This window comes from Salmo salar, chromosome 01 (assembly GCF_965601325.2).
Source record: "Salmo salar chromosome 01, fSalSal1, whole genome shotgun sequence".
Taxonomy (NCBI): Eukaryota; Metazoa; Chordata; class Actinopteri; order Salmoniformes; family Salmonidae; genus Salmo; species Salmo salar.
The window spans coordinates 54,368,358-54,384,413 of NC_138291.1; the positions used below are offsets into that span (position 1 = coordinate 54,368,358).

Consider the following 16,056-nt stretch of genomic DNA (forward strand, 5'->3'; position numbering starts at 1 on the left):
TCTCTCTATATATAGACACCCTCTCGGTAAACCAAGATGTCTACCCCTGCCATTACCCTTTGCTTTGTAGACATACTGTACAGACTAAGTGCAGATGTTTAGCACTGTGTTGAAACATGTTGCCCTGTTGGAGCCAACACGTTCGTATGCACGTTTTCTGTTGGGTAATGGATGTAGAAATATCTGCCATTTAGAGGCATGGTTGACTTGCTGCACCATTTCTTTCCTTATATGAACTCCCAAACTCTGTCCATGGCAGCGTTTTGCTGCTCATGTGTTTGCAAACCAGCCAGTAGTTTAGTGTTGTTGAAAGGAAGGACTGTGGAATCGAAAGTGTCACTTAAAAAATGGATGCTCATTTGTCTTTGGCTACGGTGACTCATAACTCAACTGTTCACTATGAAACATTCTGCACTGTGTGCTTTTATTGTGGCCTTGACAGGTGCCATTTTACTCCTTCTCTTGTTTCATGGAAGTCGTGTCATCATGACGTACCCAGGGTGCATCAGTGATCAACTTTCTTATTTGCTGCTTGAGATGAGCTTGGCCGTGTGTGTGTGTATGGAAGAGACCGAGCCAGAAGGAGGGAGATGTACTACAGTTTGTACCAGGAAGTCCTTTCCCTGGTTGGTGTGGAGGATGTCTGGGCATGTCCACACCACACTCTTGTCACCAGAGCAGAACGCATGCTCTTTCGCATTCTTTGTGTTGGACTGTCCGTTGTTTGTGTGTGAGAGATGCGACACAGGAGAAGCGAGAGAATTGAATGACTGTTTTCCATAGCCCAGCCAAAATCTTTATGCTGTTTATCACACACGTTTGCCCTGGTTTGGTTTCTCAACGACGCAACCTTTTTATTTTCTGTGGGCGTCTTTTTACCAGGTTATGTCGACAGTATAACGTGTACTTTAGCATGTAACGTTGTATGCGACATATGTTGTCCCCTCAGAACATTCACCTAAGTTCTGGGTTTCGTGTCAGCGTTCCCATGTTTTGTGCTGACACGGAACGTGGTGAGTGTTTTGTTGCGTATGAGATGCTGTTATGTAGGGTTATAACCTGTCATCTCTTGTTTCTCTCCAGGACGCATGGGTCTGAACTTTCATCACCCCGGAGCAGATCACATCATGCCGTTGAACAGTGAGTAGCATTTCGAAACGTACACAATCCTTATCCCTCCATGTTACTATGTTATTATGGGTGTGTGTGTTTTTGCTTTAATTGTGGCCACTTAAGTGGTGCCATTGTGTTGCTTCTCTAGTTCATGGAAACGAACGACAGAAACCTATTCAGAAGTAGTGTGATCTTAACGCACCTATGCAGGATGACTCGGGATATTCCCTTGCTGCTAGGGTTGGGGCGAGGATCACCACAGGGCCCATACCCATACCGATGCTAATCCCACCTCGCACCCCTTTTCAACTGTTACCCTCGGACACCATAAACCCAGGGTGGACCCCTCTCTCAGCGCAGAGCAGGGAGGAACCACTGTCAAATACCGTCTGTAAGCCTAGACCCCCACCCCCGTACCACCTAGCAGATGGCAAACAGCCCACATGGTACGACCTGCCCGCGTCGTACCATGTGGAAGAGATCACAGGGTTTGGTCCACACAGGCTCGAGGTGAGGCCGGCAGCAAGAGTTTTTCAATTTTCCTTCTCCAAGAGAGAGAAAAAAATCCTCATATTTCAGAAATGTCAGAAAATCAATTTTTCTCCCTCTGTTCAGTTTTTAGACAGTGAGTTGTCAAAAGGCTCTTTCTTTCAGCCTTGCCAATTTCATTGACAGGAGAGAGGATTGGGGTGTCCATGGTGACTGGTGGAGCTCAGCTCAAAACATCTGGGAGTGTTAGTCGAGTCCTGGGTCATGTTCATTAGGCACCCATCGAGAGAAAACAGACTGAAACAGGGAGGGACTACCTCTAACCCAGTGTGATTTGAATCAGGTGTAGGGCTAAGGCAAAAACTAAACGCTTTTCCATTACAAAGCATTTTCGGTTGTGTGGCCTTATGAACACAACCCTGGTTCTCCTAACTTGCCTGGTTGGGGATGCCAGCGGGGAAGCAGTGAGAAAAGAACGGAGAAGAGGATGAATGGAAAGGGAGAAGATATCCAACAAGGCTTATAGTAACTCATTTTACTGCTGTCACAGCTTGACAACACTGTGCCGTCTGTGTTCTCTCCAACTTGTTCTTTTCATCATCAGTCCTTTGGGAAACACGTTTCAAATCGATGTTAAACTGCTCTTCTGCAGGGTTTAACTTCGTCTCAGATCTGCATGGAGCTCTGGCGTCTGTCAGAATTGGCGCTCGCTGCTGTAGTCTGCCGTGTTTAGACAGCAAGGCTTTGGATGTGAAGAAAGCGGGTTTAACGTTAATCTACTCTTCATTTCTCGCCATTGTTTTGCCTAGACTACAGAGAATGGGTTTCCAAACGATTTCTACATCTACCCACTGCTTTTGTGGCTTAGCTGAAGGATGAGAAGTGAGACACCCAACGTGGATTTATGGATAAAGCAGGGCAGGTCTGTGAATCGATCAAGAAGCTAGCAGGCGTTTTCTAGTACCGCTCCTCCCCGGGAGATATTCTCCGTCCTTCCTTCTAAGTCTCCTCTCTCTGACACTCTTATTTCTGAGTCTGTGCCTACTCCTGCCGTTCCCTCCCTCTCATCCTCCCCCTCGTCTTATTCTCCCTCACCGGGGTGACGGTCGCAGACACAGTTTCCCAACACCACTTACTAGTCTACACTAGATCAGTGGGTTCCACTCTTCCACCTTCTTCCCTTTGTTGCTAGGTGCCTTTTGTCTCTCCCCAAGGCCCGTACAGTGGAAGAATAATGCGGAGAACATTGGTCTGAACAACTCTGCTCTGTGGTGAGAAGAGACCGAGTTTTAATGAAAACCCAGTGAGAGAAGAGGTCTGGATGCAATGTTTCTGTCAAGAGCGAGGGAGGGGGGCCGTGGGGGGGGGGGGGTCACACAATGGCACCGTCACAATGGACACCCCCATATTGGTTTTTAGGAGAAGACTTTGTTCTCTGTGACATTTGACTGTGAGAAGGTCTGTTTAGGGATGCATTACTCACCCCCCACCCCCCACCCACACACTGTCTACTGGCATTAACGTTATAGACTCTTAATACCTCAGTCTGCCTTGTTTGCCTTCCGTCTGCTTTTGTCTCAGGCACAACAAGGCTTCTATTCAGCCGTGTTGGGTGCGTTTTTAAAGACGGTTAAGAAAGGTCACGTGTGAAAACACACACACCCCAAACAATACATTTTGTTTCGTTTTTTTTTTTCATGTTAGTGCTTTGCTACCGTATTTCCTGAGCTCTAGCTAATTCTCCAAAAGGTTTATTGTGAGAGCTCACGCACACGCTAACTAATGAAATGGAGAGAAAGGGCAACGACGTCTCATCGCTGCCTGCTGTACCTTTTGGGCCTGTTCACTAGATTGCGATCTCCCAGCCAACCCGATCACCTGGTAGGGCAGTCCTCCTCTCTCTCTCGTTTTCTGTCTGGACTCTGAGACTCAGGCTGTCTCCTCCATGGCTCCATCCAGGGCAGCTGTGAGTGGAAATTTCCCCACTGGATAAACACTAACGTTTCACTGGTTCGTGGTAATGACTAACGACACCTGTCTGTCTCTGCGTGCCGCTTTATCCCTCACATTCATGAATATTCACGCTGGGGAGAAATTAGAGCAAAACGTGAGCTTAGGTAGTAGTCCGTGTTTATTGCCTGAGATTTATAAACTGGGTTATAGGGTCTCGTTATTTCAGGTGACTATTTCAGAGTAGTTAGGCCTATTATAACCTCGCCCATCATCCTCTAGTCTAGTCTAGCCCGGCTCAGGTACAGTAGGTGCAGCAGGTTTCCTGTGGGATACTGCCAGCCAACCCATAATGATTCCTTGTCTACCTCCATCGCTGATGATTAGGTGTGGCTGTCTGCGTCTGTGGTGTCACTGTTGCCTTGGTGATGATCTGCCTGGTTGTCTTCCCACGAAACCCATGTCTCTGTCTGTCTCTCTCCCTCTCCTTTCCATACCCCTCTGTCTCTCTCTCTCTCTCTCTCCCCCCCCTCCCTCTTCCGCTGTTCACAAGCAGCCAGGAGCTATGGCCGCAGAAGAGGTAACGTGTGGAGTTGTACTTTGTTTCTGCTTGCCAAAATGAACGGGAGGCACGAGCGCAATTGCTTGGCTCTCTCTCCGTACGGGCGTCTCTCTCTCTCTCTCTCCAAGGCTACCGGGTTCTAGTGGAATGTCACATAATCTGCCTCCATCTGTGCCGTGATTGGATGAAATCCTATTCATTTATACACTTTTTTGAAATTGTTATTTTTATTTTTAAACGACATGTAATTATGTCGAGGAGAGGCGGATCATTTAGTGTCTTGAACGTTTTTTTTTTATTCCATTTTGCTTAATGCAACTTTGGTTTTCTCTTTAATATTCTGAGTCATTGTGCTACTCCTGTGTATCGCTATAGGCAACTGTATTGGCTGCTGCTTGTGGATTATTAATGAATTCTCAAGTATAGACCCTCCATATATTATGGACAGTTCCAGAGCGAGTCCATTTGGATTTGGGCCAAACTGTTTAAGTCTAGACCATAAAAACATTGAGAAAGTACACTGACTCAAACTGTTTATGTCCTGAATGGCTGAAATGGGTGCTGCGGACATACTCTTCTCAGATTTTTTTGGAGTGTTCAACTAATTCATAACTTTACTCGGTGAGGAACCCCGGTAACATATGCAACGTTGTTGCAATGCTTGCATTTATTCTGTGTCTAAGAATTGTAGTACTTTTTTAAGTCTGGCTGTTGGCAGTACATTCGTCCACATGTTGACGGAGCATATGACTCAGCGATCAGCAAATCGGGCGGTTGTCATCTTCAAGTCAGCACAGCTAATAAAGGGGGAGTCCTCCATCGCCACATACCACTCTTGTGCGCTTACATAGAAAGAGACTATAGCCGTGTACCTGTTAGCATGGTAAATACAACTCTATTTAAAGTAGCCTACGCATATCCGAGGCTTTAGACACTGCCTGCAGCACCTCTCAGTCAGTACCATGGAATTAGAACAGAGAAAATAGCAAAATAATATGATCTCTATTCTATGTGCTCACATTTGTAATAGGTAATCAACTGCTGTGGTAAATGCTCTCCACCCCTCCTGCACCCTCCACCCCTTGTTCCTATGGCCCGCAGGAACAAGGGCTCATCTGGTGTAAGAAGGCTATGAAGGCCCTGTGCTGGTTTGTAATTGGACTGAACCGGATCGGCTCGAGGGTGGAGGAGGGCAGGCAGGCAGGCCCACAATGTTTTGAAGAATGAGAGCTCATGAAGCAGCATGATGGTGCTTTGACCTTCCTCTCTAAGGAGGCTATTGTTACCGGTTTTAATAACATATTTCTCTCCCTTTCTTTTCGTGTCCTCCCTGTCTTCTCCTCTTCCGTTCTGTGCCCTTCTATTTTCCCTCTTTCTTCTGCCTGTTGCTCTTGCTTGTCCTGTCTCTCTCTATTTCTCCCCCCCCCCCCTCCCCCCACTACCTCTCTCTTTCCAGGTCGCTCTTCACTCTTTCCGTTCGAGGACGGTTTCCTGGACGACGGGCACGGTGACCCCTCTCTGACCCCGGGGTTGAACTCGCCCACGCGCTGTCAAAACGGAGAGAGAATGGAGCGCTACTCCAGGAAGGTGTTTGTCGGAGGCCTTCCTCCTGACATAGATGAAGGTACGGACGGACGGCAGTGGCACTTGCCTGTCTGTCAGATCTGTTTGGGTTGTCTTGTCAGCCCCTATGGTCACTGGCCCCGTGCCTGTATCACATCACTCCGCTGGCCCATCTCCACACACACACACACACACATGGAAGTTGGCAAGAGCACACAACCAGATCTTCACTTTACTGTACAATCACTATATATCCTCATAGAATGTCCATCAGCTGCATGGCACATTCATCACATTAGTACATGTAGGGGTTTTGGACTGGCTAGGATACTACAAGCCCGATGAGGGTCTACAGATGCTGGTAGCCCCTGGCTCAGTGGGCTAAAGGGCTGGTTCTGTGTCTGTAGGATGCCGCTATCTGTCACGAAGCTGGTTCTCTGGGACTGTGGACTGACTGGTTATGTTCTGTGGGTTTGAGGCAGTGAGCTGGCAGTCAGTCTGGCAGCGGATGTGATAGTGTGTTATCCCACAGTGTGAAGAGGGCCTGACTGACTGCGTAGTTGGACTATGGGAATCTGGAATGGTGACACTGCTCAATATGGCTTTCATGAGACATACACACACACACGCAAACACACACAGAACACAAAACTTGCACAAAACACACACTAGTATATACACACACACACACACATACATACATACATACATACAGACACATACTAGTACACACATAGAACACAACACACACACAGAGTTTGTGAACAATGCGTGCCCATGACTTCTTGGAATATTTATGGGTTTCCACAGTACAATGACCCTAGTGAGAACAGAAACTGTCTGGCCTCGAGTGTGAAGACGTGTTTAATGCAGTAGACTAGTGGACAGCATTTTGGAAAACAAGCAAAAATACATTCTTTTCCTGGGTTTTGTTGATAGCATACAGTGAGGGTAGACAGTAGACACATTTTTGTTGTCGTTGGTGGCCTGCTTGTAGACAAATGGTTTCCATGGCAAAGTGCTCTATGACTGAGTTGACATGTTGTTTTTCATTCATCTTTTTTTCTGTAGATGAGATCACCAACAGCTTCCGTCGCTATGGACACCTGGTGGTGGATTGGCCCCACAAAGCCGAGAGCAAGTCCTACTTCCCACCTAAAGGTAAGAACAGTTTCGTCACACCGGTCTGTAAAATAGCAGACCTCAGTCCACAGTAACAGGTGTTATTGTACAGTCATGATCATGCTGTGCTGCTAAGGCAAAGGTTGTTTGCGAAGGTTTACGTTACCCAGAATTCCAGGGTCAGGGCGTCTCGAGGCATCTGTTTATTAATATGGCCCCCTACTGCTATCTCAGGGATAGAAACACACACACAGCCCCGCTCTGGTCTCGCACCACAGGCTCCTGAAGGTCCCAGAGCACAATGTTTTTCTGTTTAATACCTGGAGAGTGCAAAGGCTTTCTCCTGCCCCCCCCCCCCCCCCCCCCCCCCCCCGCCCTCTTCGGTTTCATTTGGACAGGTGACCATAGCGGAGAAGGCCCTTCCTTTCAGGCCCTGTGCCTGTATCACATCACTCCGCTGGCCCATCACACACACACACACACACTCAGACACTTTTCTGTGTCATATTAGGGAAACTATTAAAGCAGAAATAGCTGACATTCCTCAGGCAGATGGTAATATGCTACAGCTGTGTAAACTGCCAGTTTCTTCCCTCTCTCATTTTCAATTTCCCAGTTTTTTGGGATGATAAACTTTTTTTTATTTTCAATAGTCCTCGGCTCTCTATTCCGAAGCTCAGAAGTGGAAAAATGCAGCATCCTTTTAGGGGAATGAGTTACGCTTGAGGGCCGTAGGATTCCTTGTAAGGGAGGGAGGGAAGACTTGGTTAGCCACAAGGAAACCACGACCTCGTGTTGTACTCGCCCATGTGTATTGATGTTGTAATGGGCCACGTACGTATCTACCTCTTGAAAACATGGATGCCATGTGAGAGTGGCTGAAATCCCTTGTTTACACTGTCTTCCTAATTCTGCGGTTTGAACTCTGCAGGTTATAGTGGTTGAAAGAGTTAAGTGGCAAAGTTCTTAGCAGGAGATGTGTGTGTGTTAGTGTGTGTGTGTGTGTGTGTCCTATCCTTTCATGCGCTGTAACGGTTGCTTCGCAGATGTGCTATTCCCATCAAGTGGTCATCAATCTCTCCCCATATTAAAAGTGGTTCCAAGCTGACCTAATGGAAGATGGTAGTCACTTTGTTCCGTCTTGTGCCACATTAAAATGAGCAGCTATGTGTCTCTGTACAATTATGAAACTCTTCTTTTTGGTTTGGGAGATGAGGATAACTCATGTTGTGGCTTCCAGGCCACGCGAAGGGCAGGGCCTATCTACGGGCTGAACTGGGATCAGTTGCAAGCCCGGGGCCAGATAGGTAGTTATCCCTGATGGACAGGCCTGAGGTCCATTCACGGGCCACTGCACTGTTCCTATACTTCCTAGTAGAGGTCGGCCGATTATGATTTTTCAACGCCGATACCGATTATTGGAGGACCAAAAAACCGATACCGATTAATCGCCCGATTTTTATTTATTTATTATTTATTTATTTGTAATAATGACAATTACAACAATACTGAATGAACACTTATTTTAACTTAATATAATACATCAATAAAATCAATTTAGCCTCAAATAAATAATGAAACATGTTCAATTTGGTTTAAATAATGCAAAAACAAAGTGTTGGAGAAGAAAGTAGAAGTGCAATATGTGCCATGTAAGAAAGCTAACGTTAAGTTCCTTGCTCAGAACATGAGAACATATGAAAGCTGGTGGTTCCTTTTAACATGAGTCTTCAATATTCCCAGGTAAGAAGTTTTAGGTTGTAGTTATTATAGGAATTATAGGACTATTTCTCTCTATGCCATTTGTATTTCATATACCTTTGACTATTGGATGTTCTTATATGCACTTTAGTATTGCCAGTGTAACAGTATAGCTTCAGTCCCTCTCCTCGCTCCTACCTGGGCTCGAACCAGGAACACATCGACAACAGCCACCCTCGAAGCAGCGTTACCCATGCAGAGCAAGGGGAACAACCACTCCCAAGTCTCAGAGCAAGTGACGTTTGAAACACTATTAGCGTGCACCCGCTAACTAGCTAGCCATTTCACATCGGTTACACCAGCCTAATCTCTGGGGTTGATAGGCTTGAAGTCATAAACAGCACAATGCTTGAAGAATTGCTAAGAGCTGCTAGCAAAACGCACGAAGGTGCTGTTTGAATGAATGCTTACGAGCCTGCTGCTGCCTACCATCGCTCAGTCAGACTGCTCTATCAAATATCAAATCATAGACTTAATTATAATAAACACACAGAAATACGAGCCTTTGGTCATTAATATGGTCGAATCCGGAAACTATCATTTCGAAAACGAAACGTTTTTTCTTTCAGTGAATAATGGGTGGCATCCCTAAGTGTAAATATTCCTGTTACATTGCACGACCTTCAATGTTATGTCATAATTATGTACAATTCTGGCAAATTAATTACGGCCTTTAACCCCCGTTCCTAGGCCGTCATTGAAAATAAGAATGTGTTCTTAATCTGACTTGCCTAGTTAAATAAAGGTGGGGGAAGAAAAAAAATTCGTCAAATCGGCGGCTAAAAATACCGATTACCGATTTGTTATGAAAACTTGAAATCGGCCCTAATTAATCGGCCATTCCGATTAATCGTTCGACCTCTACTTCCTAGTACGTGTCCCATGTTGGGCTTAGTCCCATTCTCTCAGCCTGCCTGTGTCTGTCTGTCGGCCGGATGATGTCACTGACCGATGAGGTTGCCATGGCGGCGGTGCTGCTCACAACTGCTCATTGAGCCCTGCAGCCCCAGGCGTCGCCGTTGGCGACGAGCTCCAAACACCACTGAAGTTATTTCTGTCTGCTCCGCACGGAGGTAGAGATGAGCCAGGAAGGGGAGGGGGCTCCTTTGGGGTTTAGAGTGGCTGCTTTTAGGATAATGTGTCTGTGTCAGAGCCTGGATGCTGGGAGCTTATCCATGTTACAGGGGGGCGAGGTACGCAATGGCTAGCTTAGGAGGACAGGGCACAGCCTCGAGCCAGGGGTCTGACAGACACAGGCCACTCTAATGATGCCACCGGAGCCCCATTGGTAGTGCCCTCGCCCCTAAGGTGGGTTTAACTCTCTTTACTCATGGTACAGAGAAGATGTGTGGGGGATGATCGAGGATGCATCGAGTGATTCTTCACAAATTGAGATGATTAGTGAAGCTTCGTTTCACCTCCTCTGGTCTCAGCTGCCTGTGCTCTCGTGACGCTCCCATGCCTATTTGTTTTAGGAAAGCAGATATTTGTCTCTCTCTCCCCCTCCCTAATTTCTCCCCTCCCTCCCTCCCTCCCTCCCTCCCTCCCTCCCTCCCTCCCTCCCCCTCCCTCCCTCCCTCCCTCCCTCCCTCCCTCCCTCCCTCCCTCCCTCCCTCCCTCCTTCCTCTCATCATGTAAGCTGCTGTCAGCAGTGCATTTTATTTACTTTCAGTGGCAGAGTTCCAGCTCTTAGTGGTTGGTCTGGTTTCTCTCTCTTCTTCACCCACCTTCTCCTCCATATCTCTCCCCTCCCTCTTTCTATCATTGGTCTGACCAATCGGAATCCACGCTTGAAGATTATTTTGATCACGTGGACTGGGATATGTTCAGAGTAGCATCAGAAAATAACACGTATATACCGATATGGTGAATGAGTTTATCAGGAAGTGCATAGGAGATGTTGTACCCATGGTGACTATTAAAACCTACCCCAGCCAGAAACCGTGGATAGATGGGAGCATTGGCGCAAAACTGAAAGCGCGAACCACCGCATTTATTCCCATCGCAATTAAGCAGGTTAAACGTCAGTATAGGGACAAAGTTGAGTCCCAGTTCAACGGCTCAGCCACGAGACGTATGTGGCGGGGTCTACAGACAATCACGGATTATAAAAGGAAATCACCTCCACCCTACCTGTTACCCTAGATCCACTCCAATTTGCTTGCCGCCCCAATAGGTCCACAGACGATGCAATCGCCACCACACTGCCCTGTCCCATCTGGACAAGAGGCATATCTATGTAAGAATGCTGTTCATTGACTATAGCTCAGCATTCAACACCATAGTACCCTCCAAGCTCATCATTAAGCATGAGGCCCTAGGTCTGAACCCCCGCCCTGTGCAACTGGGTCCTGGACTTCCTGACGGGCCGCCACCAGGTGGTGAAGGTAGGAAACAACACCTCTTCGCTGATCCTCAACACAGGGGCCCCACAAGGGTGCGTGCTCAGCCCCCTCCTGTACTCCCTGTTCACCCATGACTGCGTGGCCAAGCACACCTCCAACTCAATCATCAAGTTTGCAGTCGACACAACAGTAGTAGGCTTGATTACCAACAACAATGAGACAGCCTACAGGGAGGAGGTGAGGGCTCTGGGAGTGTGGTGCCAGGAAAACAACCTCTCACTCAACGTCAACAAAACCAAGGATATGATTGTGTACTTCAGGAAACAGCAGATGGTGCACCCCCCCCCCCCCCCCACCCCATCCACATTGATGGGACCGCAGCGGAGAAGGTGGAAAGCTTCAAGTTCCTCGGCGTACACATCGCTGGCAAACTGAAATGGTGCACCCACACAGACAGTGTGGTGAAGAAGGCGCAACAGCGCCTCTTCAACCTCAGGAGGCTAAAGAAATTTGGCTTAACACCTAAAATGTGCATCTGTAAAAGTTGAGGGTTTGAGAGTATCCTGTCGGGCTGTATCATCGCCTGCTACGGCTACGGCCCACAACCGCAACGCTCTCCAGAGGGTGGTGCAGTCTCCCCAACGCATTACCGTGGGCAATCTTCCCACCCTCCTGGACACCTACAGCATCCGATGTCACAGGAAGGCCAAAAAGATCATCAAGGACATCAACCACCCGAGCCACTGCCTGTTCACACTACTATCATCCAGAAGGTGAGGTCAGTACAGGTGCATCAAAGCTGGGACCGAGAGACTGAAAAACAGCTTCTATCTCAAGGCCATCCGACTGTTAAACAGCCATCATGAGCACATCAGAGGCAGCTGCCTATAGACAGAGAATAGGAATCACTGGCCACTTTTAGAAATGGATCACTAGCCACTTTAATAATGTCTCTGTACCTAGCAATACTCATCTCATATGTACAAACTGCACTCCACACTATTATACGGTATCTTAGTCACTCTTAAATTGTGTTCATATTGCATCACCCATTTTGTATGTATATACTGTATTGTATTCTATACTTCACCACTGACTGTTAAACAGCCATCTCCAGCACATCAGAGGCTGCTGCCTATAGACATAAATTAGGAATCACTGTCCACTTTAAGGTAATGAAATACTAGCCACTTTAATAAACTCTACTCTATACTATTCTACGGTATCTTAGTCACTTTAATTGTGTGTAAATATTGCATCACCCATCTCATATGTATATACTGTATTCTATACTATGCCACTGCATCTTAGTCCAATGCCGCTCTGACATATGTTTACTTAATCCATTCCTTACTTAGATTTAGGTGTGTTTTGGGTATGTGTTGTGAAACTGTTAGATATTGCTGCACTGTCGGAGCTAGAAGCACAAGCATTTAGCTACACCCGTAATAACATCTGCTAAACACGTGTATGTGACCAATACATTTGATTTGATTAGGATATAGACAGTTTATTAGGTACAGCCCGCCACCAGCCTGTACCGTTGACACCAGGCAGGATGGGACCATGGACTCATGCTGTTTACGCCAAATCCTGACTCTGCCATCAGCATGAAGCAACAGGAACCTGGATTCGTCGGACCAGGCAATGTTTTTTTTCTCTCTTCAGTTGTGCAGTGTTGGTGATCACCTACACCCTAGAGCCGCTTCTTCTTGTTTTTAGCTGATCGGTGTGGAACCCGTTGTGGTCTGCTGCAATAGCCTATCCGTGACAAGGACTGGCGAATTGTGCGTTCTGAGATGCCGTTCTGAACACCACTGTTGTACTGCGCCGTTATTTATCTGTTTGTGGCCTGCCTGTTAGCTTGCGCGATTCTTGCTATTCTCCTTTGACCTCTCTCATCAACGAGCTGTTTTCACCCACAGGACTGCCACTGACTGGATGGTTTTTGTTTGTCGCTCCATTCTCTGTAAACCCTAGACACTGTCGTGCGTGAAAAGCCCAGGAGGCCGGCCTTTCTGAGATATTGGAACCGGCGAGCCTGGCACCGACGATCATACCACACTCAGTCGCTTAGGTCATTAGTTTTACCCATTCTGACATTCAATCGAACAGTAACTGAATGCCTCGATGTCAGCCTGCTTTATAGAGCAAGCCACGGCCACGTGACTCACTGTCTGTAGGAGTTAACCATTTTCATAAATGGGGTGGTACTAGTCTAAATACCCCTTGCACATTTCTTTACATTTTGCTGCCTTAAAAATGTTACCTAAAAATGGATTAGTGTAAGTGTACTTATTAAGCCCCCCCAAATCTAAGTTTAGACATTTCTAACATATAAAATCAAAGATTATTCTCTCGAAGTTTTTGACTACTTTTATTTATTTTTTTTATTCTAAGAAATAAATATTTGATAAAACGTGAAAAGTCTGGACTGGGCTTAATGGGTACTGAATGTACCCTTTAAGCCCATAGGTGTCCATGGGTGTTCCAAATGAAATATAACATTTTTATTAATTTCCAAATGTTCAAAATTTACAAACTGACATTTCTTATGTAAAATTGTATTATATGAATCACCCCTGAAGTTATTGAAATAAACTGATCATTACTATTCATCATGAAAGTAGCACTCATAACATAACAAGATCTAAGTGGAGATCTATGTGGACTTAGGCTTCTGTTCTTTGACAACCATAGACAATCATAGACTTTAATCAAGACCTTAATCAGGTGTGTTACTGCTTGGTTAGAACAAAACCCTGCACCGACACCAGCCTTCTGTGGATAAGAAGCCATGCTCACAGACTGTAACACACACTGACCCTCTGGATAAGAAGCCATGTACACAGACTGTAACACACAGACTGTAACACACACTGATCCTCTGGATAAGAAGCCATGTACACAGACTGTAACACACACTGGCCCTCTGGATAAGAAGCCATGTACACAGACTGTAACACACAGACTGTAAGACACACTGACCTTCTGGATAAGAAGCCATGCACACAGACTGTAACACACACTGGCCCTCTGGATAAGAAGCCATGTACACAGACTGTAACACACAGACTGTAACACACACTGATCCTCTGGATAAGAAGCCATGCACACAGACTGTAACACACCCTGATCCTCTGGATAAGAGGCCATGTACACAGACTGTAACACACCCTGATCCTCTGGATAAGAAGCCATGTACACAGACTGTAACACACCCTGATCCTCTGGATAAGAGGCCATGTACACAGACTGTAACACACAGACTGTAACACACACTGGCCCTCTGGATAAGAGGCCATGTACACAGACTGTAACACACACTGATCCTCTGGATAAGAAGCCATGTACACAGACTGTAACACACACTGATCCTCTGGATAAGAAGCCATGCACACAGACTGTAACACACACAATTTCAATTAATTATCTGAAAGGTGATTCACATTTGCTGTACTGATATTCTTGTTAATTATTTAAACTCGTCTTCCTAAAGCCAATCTGAAGACCATTTCAAATCTCCCTCTCTACTGTATTACAAAGGTACAAGTGGTGGACAAAAAAAACTGAATCACCTTGATGAATGAAGGACAACAATATGACAATAGCATACTGGGCTTAATAGGAGCCATACTGGTTTTAATAGGAGCATACTGGGCTTGATAGGAGCATACTGGGCTTGATAGGAGCATACTGGGCTTGATAGGAGCATACTGGGCTTGATAGGAGCATACTGGGCTTGATAGGAGCATACTGGGCTTGATAGGAGCATACTGGGCTTGATAGGAGCATACTGGGCTTAAAAATAGGAGCATACTGGCTTAAAAATAGGAGCATACTGGGCTTAAAAATAGGAGCATACTGGGCTTAATTGGAACAACAGTGATTTATAGTAAAAAAAAAAGACAATAGGAAAGCCTACTCATAAAATATTTGGAAAGCAATGGTTTTGGGTATAAATATACACTGAGTGTACAAAACATTATGAACACCAGCTCATTCCATGAGAGACTGACCAGGTGATTTCAAGTGAAAGCTATTGATGTCACTTGTTAAATCAGCTTCACTCAGTGTAGATGAAGGGGTGGAGACAGGTTTAAAGAATGATTTTTAAGCCTTGAGACAATTGAGACATGGATTGTGTATGTGTGCCATTCAGAGGGTGAATGAGCAAGACAAAATATTTAAGTGCCTTTGAACGGGGTATGGTAGAAGGTGCCAGGCGCACCAGTTTGTGTCAAGAACTGCAACGCTGCTGGGTTTCTCCACGCTCAACAGTTTCCTGTGTGTATCAAGAATGGTCCGCCAACCAAAGGACATCCAGCCAACTTGACACAACTGTGGGAAGCATTGGAATCAACATGGGCCAGCATCCCTGTGGAACGCTTTCAACACCTTATAGAGTCCATACCCTGATGAATTTAGGCTGTTCTGACAGAAAAGGGGGAGTGCGACTCAATATTAGGAAAGTGTTCTTAATGTTTTGTACACTGTGTAGACTACGATATTATGCAAAGTTAGTTTTGATCAAATTGAATAATATTTATTTATTGCCATATTCTGTATAGATGGTGCTTTTTGTTCTACAGTACCCTTTAACCCTCGTACCTGTATACAGGTTGAAAATGGCCAATTTGGGCACTGATAAACATCTCAATATCTCAATTGGAACACAGTGGCTGTACAGTAACATGCTATACATGACGTCAGAGCTCTGGTTCTGCGCTTCCCAGCTCTGTATGGGTTTTGGCTGACAGCCGTTCTGAACTTGAGCACCGCACACAACAAGAAGTTGCCCCCATCCCTCCCAGTAATTTGGGCATCTTTTGGAAATGTGTTGTCTGAGTGAGGGAAATGCTGTAAATAAAGATGACTCTATGTATTCTGAAAGATGAGTCATTGAGAATCAGAATCAATACTGCTTTGATGTCATACAAGCAAGCCAAACACCTGTGAGTCTAATTGTGCATAAAACCTATGTAATATACAGTGTCAACATTTATGAGCACTTTGTTTTGAGGTACAGGTACAAGATGACATGGCGTCATACCCCTGGCTTTTCTGAACAGAATGAGTCTGTTTGTCTATTGTGAAGAAAATTTACCTCGGCACCTGAATGCACTCATGACTCCTTTCTATGTGCGCCGA

The 16,056-nt window shown here is 45.8% G+C and overlaps 1 protein-coding gene across 6 annotated transcripts in view; it reads left to right on the forward strand.

The window, feature by feature from the left end:
* Window positions 1–16,056, forward strand: part of cpeb3 (cytoplasmic polyadenylation element binding protein 3) — a 77,860-nt gene that overhangs the window by 44,983 nt on the left and 16,821 nt on the right. For 4 of the 6 annotated variants that reach the window (XM_014199958.3, XM_014200004.3, XM_014199977.3 and 1 more), the window contains exons 4-7: window positions 1,084–1,140; window positions 4,109–4,132; window positions 5,571–5,738; window positions 6,749–6,838. In XM_014199958.3, coding sequence (XP_014055433.1) covers window positions 1,084–1,140; window positions 4,109–4,132; window positions 5,571–5,738; window positions 6,749–6,838 — 339 coding nt within the window. The remainder of the gene's footprint in view (window positions 1–1,083; window positions 1,141–4,108; window positions 4,133–5,570; window positions 5,739–6,748; window positions 6,839–16,056) is intronic. The other 2 variants (XM_014199966.3, XM_014200007.3) reach the window with 1 other exon arrangement.